At 35.5% G+C, this 8,617-nt stretch overlaps 1 protein-coding gene across 2 annotated transcripts in view; it reads right to left on the bottom strand.

Moving 5' to 3' along the window:
• Positions 1-389: 389 nt before the first annotated feature.
• Positions 390-8,617, bottom strand: part of LOC149804720 (glycosaminoglycan xylosylkinase-like) — a 28,403-nt gene continuing 20,175 nt past the window's right edge. For both annotated transcript variants that reach the window (XM_089943450.1, XM_089943459.1), the window contains exons 3-8: positions 6,130-6,242; positions 5,290-5,470; positions 4,442-4,645; positions 4,066-4,097; positions 3,728-3,749; positions 390-2,664 (exon numbers count right to left, since the gene is read on the bottom strand). In XM_089943450.1, the coding sequence (XP_089799576.1) occupies positions 2,460-2,664; positions 3,728-3,749; positions 4,066-4,097; positions 4,442-4,645; positions 5,290-5,470; positions 6,130-6,242 (757 nt within the window). In that variant the 3' untranslated portion in view covers positions 390-2,459. The remainder of the gene's footprint in view (positions 2,665-3,727; positions 3,750-4,065; positions 4,098-4,441; positions 4,646-5,289; positions 5,471-6,129; positions 6,243-8,617) is intronic.

Here is an 8,617-nt window from a genome sequence, read left to right as displayed (position 1 = left end):
TTTCCAATAGCATACTGCTGTGGTTGCTACGAAGTTGGATTAGATAAAAGGTTTATATTTTACTTAGATTGGAAACATTGTATATATCTTTAGACAGAGAGAAAGAGTTCCAAAGAGTAACCGTAGATGGTAACAATTGTCGAGTATGGCATATCCGGTGTGATACTTTGAGAGTTAATGAGATGCCTAATATCTCCTTGTGAAATATGATATTTTAAATAGTTAGGTATTTGATTAGGTTTAAATAGGTATTTGATTAGGCTTAAATAGGTATTTGATTATCTTAAATCGTATGCATTATATGCGATCTTTGGTCGTTTGACTTCGTTGTGGAAGAGTTTCCGAAAACGTTTTCGCATAAAGAGAATATCATGGACAACAAAATAAACTTGTGTCAATCAGTGCAGTCATATTATTTTTATTTTTCCACAAATCTTTCCATGTTTTCATTTTAACAATTATACAAGACTTCACAATCATATTATAAAATTAGACACTGGAATGTAACATATTTTGTCTTTGTATGCCTCAAATATAAATATTTAGATGAGTCCTACAGATTTGTTTACTAATATTGGTGGTACATTTAGCATCAAGTAGATACAATTAGCGCCTGGAGTCTATGACTTTTAATACAAAGAAAATTTATATTATCAAAAGAGATTACATAAAAGAACATGTTTATTTTTAATTAATAAAATGTAAGTTCTAGAAGAATCAGAAAGCTTGTTTTTAGCCTATGTATTAAGATTTTCAAGAGCATTGTTTAGAGAACGGATTTGAGGGTGAGGCCTGAATTATGAACAAAGTTATGAGCGAGGACTGAAAAACACTGTTGTGAGTGACGACTGAATTATAAACACAATTGTGAGTACTGAAATGTAGAAAGGAGTCTAAACACAGTTGTGAATAAATGCTGAAATATAAACACACTTGTGAAAACTGAAATGTAGCAAGGAGTCTAAACACACTTGTGACTGGGGACTGCATTATAAACAAACTTGTGACTGGGGACTGCATTATAAACACGGTTGTGACTGGGGACTGCATTATAAACACAGTTGTGACTGGGGACTGCATTATAAACACAGCTGTGACTGGGGACTGCATTATAAACACAGCTGTGACTGGGGACTGCATTATAAACACAGTTGTGACTGGGGACTGCATTATAAACACAGCTGTGACTGGGGACTGCATTATAAACACAGCTGTGACTGGGGACTGCATTATAAACACAGTTGTGACTGGGGACTGCATTATAAACACAGCTGTGACTGGGGACTGCATTATAAACACAGCTGTGACTGGGGACTGCATTATAAACACAGCTGTGACTGGGGACTGCATTATAAACAAACTTGTGACTGGGGACTGCATTATAAACACAGTTGTGACTGGGGACTGCATTATAAACACAGTTGTGACTGGGGACTGCATTATAAACGCAGTTGTGACTGGGGACTGCATTATAAACACAGTTGTGACTGGGGACTGCATTATAAACAAACTTGTGACTGGGGACTGCATTATAAACACAGCTGTGACTGGGGACTGCATTATAAACACAGTTGTGACTGGGGACTGCATTATAAACACAGCTGTGACTGGGGACTGCATTATAAACACAGTTGTGACTGGGGACTGCATTATAAACACAGCTGTGACTGGGGACTGCATTATAAACACAGCTGTGACTGGGGACTGCATTATAAACACAGTTGTGACTGGGGACTGAGATCATCCACAGTAGTATCTGCGTCTTAGAATCTTGGGGAAAAATGATAAATATTTACGAAGAAAAATTTCATTATGTATAAGTAGTCCAAAACGTCCCTTTCTTTCAAAAGTTATATCAAGAGAGCGACTAAGTTCAATTTTATCTGGGCGGAGATATGTGCGCAATAATAATGTTGTTGTGTGTAATGATGAATCAGCGCTTGATTATTTAGTTTGGAATAGGCATATATTCATTTACTTTGTTTCTTGTAGTGTATTTTTGTTTATATATTTAAGCCCTAGGTAGGATGCAAAAATGAGCATATAATAACAAGGCTACTGTATCTGTATGGGAAAATATAACTCGTTTTGTCGGATGGATATACTGCACTTCCAATGTCGTGCAGTATTTACATCCGAAAAACTCGTTCGTATTTTCCGATACAAATGCAGTAACCTATAAGTCTATAATGACTTTACCATTTCCATGAAGAAGAAAAAATAATTAAATAAGATTTTGTCTATAATGACATCTTCCTTGCCATGAAATAGAACATATAATTCGAAAAGGTATAGTCTATAATGAAGTTTTCCATTCCATTAAATATAAAACAGAATTTAATACGGTTTAATCTAAAATTACGTCTTCCTTTCAGTGAAATAGAAAACAGAATTCAATAAGGTTTAGTCAATAATGATGTCTTCTTTTTCATGAAATAGAAAACATTATATGATACGGTTTAATCCACAATGACGTCTTCCTTTCCATGAAATAGAAAGCAAAATTCAATCAGTGACATCAATTGTTTGAATCTCTGCTCCATCTCGGTGAACTGGGCATGTAGAAGGATCGGAAAAAGAGGATCACCAGACGTCAGCTCCTCAAATTTTGTGCGCAGATTGCCACTCAGTCGGATCAAGGCATTATATGTTCGTTTGCGAATTCTGTCCAAGAATGAATAACTCATTTACGACATGCATCTATCCATCTATCTATCTATCTATCTATCTATCTATCTATCTATCTATCTATCTATCCATCCATCCATCCATCCATCCATCCATCCATCCATCCATCTTACTTGCTACACTGATACTCTGTTGTTCCTAGTAATCAGATAGCTAAAGCGTTATCCACTTGCAACACTGATACGCTGTTGCTCCTAGTAATACGATACCTTCGGTGTTACTAGCAGCATTGATACATTGCTGAACCTACTAGTATGACAGCTAATTGTTACTCACTTGCAACATTGATACATTGCTGAACCAATTAATATGTGTGTGTGTGTGTGTGTGTGTGTGTTATTTGCAACATTAATACACTGCTGAACCTGCTAATGTGGCGCTCTACAGTTTCGTATTTTGCATAGGATTTTAAAGAAAAAAAATTGCCCTGGCTTTCCTCACTGGTTATACTGGTTATTTAAAAAAGACCTTGTATATCTTAGGTATAATTCAAAGAACCTTTAATTCCCTTTATTTTGGCATATGATTGATGGGTGTACTATGGGCTATAGAGTATACAGCTTGGACTTACTTCAGATATGCACCTTTCAAAAAAGTGCTAGCTCTACTTGGTCATTTTCACTTCCTGAACTTCAGAGGTAAATTGTATAAAAAAGAGCTGATAACTTTTTTTTTACATTTTATATATTTGGTAATTCATTCATTGCACTTTCAGAAACTGCTATTGTCTAGTCTGGCAAAATTAATTTTCCCTATTTTTATAGCTTCTATGGAAAGTGTACTTTAGACAAATTCAGGCTAATTTGTTTAGCACAAGGGAGCAGTCATTTTACTGTGATTAGATCATGTACAATTTCCAAAAGTACAATATCCAAAGAAATATCATCCACATTACATTAATGTAGCATAGAAGTATGCCAACATTCTCCCCACTGTGCATGTTTTAAATGCGAACTAATACACCTTACATACGTCACTCTCTCAAAAGTACATATTAACTGGTGAGCGCCCCCTAATATGATAGCTACTTGTTACTCACTTGCAACATTGATACACTGCTGAGCCTACTAATATGATAGCTAATTGTTACTCACTTGCAACATTGATACACTGATGAGCCTACTAATATGACAGCCAAGTGTTACTCGCTTGCAACATTGATACACTGCTGAACCTGCTAATATGATAGCTAAGTGTTACTTGCAGTACTGGTACACTGCTGAGCCTACTAATATGAGAGCTAAATGTTACTTGCAGTACTGGTACACTGATGAGTCTACTAATATGAGAGCTAAATGTTACTTGCAGTACTGGTACACTGCTGAGCCTACTAATATGAGAGCTAAATGTTACTCACTTGCAACTGATACACTGCTGCTCCTAGTAATATGTCTTTTGCTCGGCAGAATCTGAAATTGAAAACTAACGATCAATTATTTAGACTTATACATTAACCAAACAACGTAGGATCTAACTGATTTATTTCCAGAAGGTCTCGGTGATTCCACGGACTAAAATACTTGACTCGAGATGTAAATTTGAAACTAAATATGAGAACTTATATAAAAGATTGTGATTTATCTCAAGGCTCTTCAATATGTCCATGCATTTCGTGATTTGAAGAAATATAATATACTCCAGACATAGCAAATCGGGCAATTAGTTCTAAATATATTTCTTGATTCTTCGCAAAGTTAAAGGGAGCATGCTTTGGTTTATTCCGGTTGTGTAAATTTTAAAATTAAGTGCATACGAGAGTCCAAAATCCAGCATTATGTTGGTATATGGTTGTCTATCGTCTCCTGCAATATACGTGTGCTTCTGATCAAAGTTATTCATGAAATAATCCACCACGGCCATGTCGATGATATGCAGGAACCATCTGTTGTCATTGTAGGGCGACGTGGAACGAAACTTCGTACAAAATGACTGATCCCCGGGTAACTTTGACCGAAATCTAGGACAACATACAACAAAATCATCAGTGACATATATCCAGAAAGCAATGTCTTACTTAAATAAAGACATTACAACTTCTATAATTTTATAGCTATTGCAAACACTGCTGTTAAAATTTATTCATAGATAAGCCATTGTTCTACAGGTTGCTAGGTACCAAAATGAGTTGCCATTGAAACATTGGCTGCTTTCATCCCTCATACTACATGACTCCAATAGCAGTATAACCTATTTGGAAGAAGGAGCCATTTACTGCGATAAGAAGCAATACTGTTTGATATTATAACGTGTATGGTGATTATTTTACAATGAGTAAATCTGTTTGTAACTTCCATGTTATTATTATTAACGTTAAGGTCTCTTAACCAAGTCAAACTAATGTAGAAATACACGTATTTTTCATCGAAATGAATTATATATATATTTATATATATATATATATATATATATATATATATATATATATATATATATATATATATATCTGAAATTATGAGGCCATCAAGACTGACGGCTAGAGTTCCAAAATACTATTTTACGTTTCTAAGTTTAATCATTTGTTGTGTGTGTGTGTCTGTGTCTGTGTGTGTGTGTGTGTGTGTGTGAGAGAGAGAGAGAGAGAGAGAGAGAGAGAGAGAGTACATTTTGTTTGGTGAATAGGGATGGTAATCATGGTAGTAACTGTCGTGATACTTTGATTTGAACATCTGAACAGGCCTCTCAATCCAGTAAACTAGTGAACCCAGTATCTCTCCTTTGTCGAAACAGAAATGGGTGGAAAATTTCTCGTGTAAACATGTCCATTCAAAGCATACATCACCATCTACAAATTGGCACAATGAGACAATTAAACATTGATAATATTATCAAAAGTATATTTGGTAGATATAGCATGTACACATGTATAAGTCATATACCACAACCACGATACAATAACAATGCATATTATATTTGCATCCAATTTTACATTTATATGCTTTAATTGATCATTTGACTGTAAAGAACATGCAGTTTAAATCAGTTGTGTGATTAGCATGAATATTTACAGAGGGTCAAGGCCTAACTGTCAAAGCCTAACTGTTCAACTGCCTCCACGTGTATATAGTTCAAACAAAAATAAACCGAGTCTATCCAACGTACTCTCCAGTTTAGCTTTTCCACCTTGTTGATCCTGTTTCTGTCCCATTGTTCGTTCTGTTCAAAGTTTTGCATTGTTGATATATTCATGGGCAATTCTCCAATGAATATTTAGAGTCAATGGTTTTTGCTTGGAACTGGCATAGATCAGAGATTAAAACTTGTAATTCACATAAACTTAGCAGTGCAGGTGCAGACGGCACAACCGCTTACAAAACGTATGAATCAGTTATACAATGAATTAGTAATTAAATGACGGGACCAAAAGAAAATTGCCTCTGTTGTGGACTTTGACAAAATAAGTTTATTGGAGAGAGAGAGAGAGAGAGAGAGAGAAAGAGAGACCTTCTGTAATGCTGATGGAGTCTAGAAGGTCTTGAGATGCTACTGGTGCAATGTCTGTCGACCAGGTCACTTTCCTTCCAGTTGTAAGCGGCATGTTGTTCAAGTCTAAAAGCCTAAAGACATACATGTATACAAAAGTGCTGAAATTATTATAACAATGTGGTGGAGACAGGATGTCAGAACATCGGTCGTGCCTGTAAATATGTTACGTCATAAACTGAAGATTCATGGAAAGTTTAATCGTTTGATACATTCATTTATACAAGTACGAAACGATATTTTTGAGAGTGTAACCTATATTTTGAGAGCATAATGAGTTTTCTAAAGGTTGATATGCATTTTAGAATGGAATTTAAGTTCAAGTTGGTCAGAATAGACAAAAATAAATAAAGTAAAATTGATACGTATCGTATGCACACCATTTCAGTATTATAGGCCGTAGCGACACAATTGATTAGCCATTTTTTCGTTCCTTTACAGCCTGCTGTGAGGCGGGAAACAACAAATATAATTAAAGACTCACTAAATATGTATTATTATGTTCATTTAATTTATATGGTGTGCCTGACCTTTGTCCATGATTGATGATATAGTTTTTGTTTGTTTCCAATTTTTGTCATAATTGTAAGTTATAAGGTGTTTATTGACATTTGAGTTAACGTATAGCTTTAATTACAAATTTAGAATGTTCTGGACGCGACCTTGTGACCAACATCCTAATAATGTTATTGTGTTTTATGTTTTTAAATACGGTTGTGGTAAACAAAATTATTCATTCAAGTTTTAAATTCAGTCCGTGGAATCAATTGCTGTAGGGTTCAGATATAATTTGAGAGGACTCATTTATTTAAATCATTTACTGGAATTACAAAGTGGTTATTGCTTATTTTTACCAAGACACTATTTAGGGACTAATATGAATTTATTCAAAGACATTCTGGATTTTATGATCGTGATACATGAAGACGTTTGCTACGTCAAATTATTCAAAACTATTGTTGCTGTTGTTGTTGTTGTTGTTGTGGGGTTTAACGCCATTTTTCAGCACGATAGGCTATACATGGCGGCCAGTATTAATGGTGGAGGAAGAACCCGGAAAACCCCGGAAAGAACCACCGACCCACGAGAAGCTACTGGCAAGCTTTCTCACATGCCCACATTGGCTGAATCTTTGACTCGAACCGCCGCAGACAGAGGTGAGATGGCAGTGATCCGTAACGAAGAGCGCTTTAGACCACTCGGCCACTCGGGGCCCCCAAAACTATTGTACATCAGCACATTCAATATTGAAATTCATTAGAATACGATACATTAAAGTTTCACTTTGTAACTAAGAAAAACAAATTATTTGCCAATTTTGCTTAACATTTTGGTATTACTTTTCTGTTATTTGGATTAAGACCATAGAGTTGTAACAATATAGTATTAATATTAGTATTATCATAGAGATTTGAGAATTTTAGATCGTTAGGTCGTAATTTACTCTGTTCCAAAGCGGGTGCGCGGGGAAAAGACACTTATCGCCCTGCCTGCAAACATATATATATATATATATATATATATATATATATATATATATATATATATATATATATATATATATATATATATATATATGACCATAACAGTAGACAATGAAAGCCATCTCTGTGTTTTTACCCAGCATTGTTAGCCGTCGCTATTGTCACGTTTGTTTTCAGAGTTCCTTATCGGCATTTATTTTGTCGTCGCTTAGTTTGGAGAAACTCTAGCCGGCTTAGAACTGCTCGTACATGACCTTTTGTTTGTTAATCTCGACCACAATAGCTCTGTTAAGTTCTTCGTTGAGCTGCTCAATGTCGGCGAGCAGTTAATTTGACATGGCTGAGATTGGCTTTGCTAATTCTTTCTGATGAGAGGCAATTTTATTGCTAGGAATGTTACGCACTAACGTCTGCATGGTGCCTGTTTCAACCTTCAACTTACCTTTTTTTTGCCTACTATTTAGTACTTTGTAGCACTGATTACATGTTTATTCTTGTTTGCTTTATTATCAATATATAGCTTTTAGCTTAGCCTTGGTTTATCTGTAAAATCCTGCCGAATCAGATATGTCGTATGATATCATACTCGTCTTAATGATCAGTCCACGTTGGCAGAAATATGGCAATTTTGACAATATTGAAACGAAATATTAAATATGTCGCTCTAGCTTAATGGTAAGACGAACGTGGTGTCAAAGATGTCAGTTTATTAGCGCTAGGTCTTGAAATAACAGCCTACATCACCCCACCAACACACTCACCAATATTTGCTGATCACATGCCTTCTGTCCGCATAGAAGGCAAACTACGAAATGAAGGACGACGCCTGTGAGTAGATGTTAATCGCAGAATGGTCCGGCAGGTCTAGTAACAGGTTAGTGACGAAATATTAAGTAGCAACCCTTAAGGCATCATTCTCGTTTTTATCTATTTTGACCTATTCCACAGAAACACAGCCATTGCAC

Source organism: Sinohyriopsis cumingii, chromosome 2, assembly GCF_028554795.1.
Source record: "Sinohyriopsis cumingii isolate HCF-2022 chromosome 2, ASM2855479v2, whole genome shotgun sequence".
NCBI lineage: Eukaryota > Metazoa > Mollusca > Bivalvia > Unionida > Unionidae > Sinohyriopsis > Sinohyriopsis cumingii.
The sequence above is the reverse complement of the archived record's forward strand: the minus strand, read 5'-3'. Positions and strand labels throughout refer to the sequence as shown.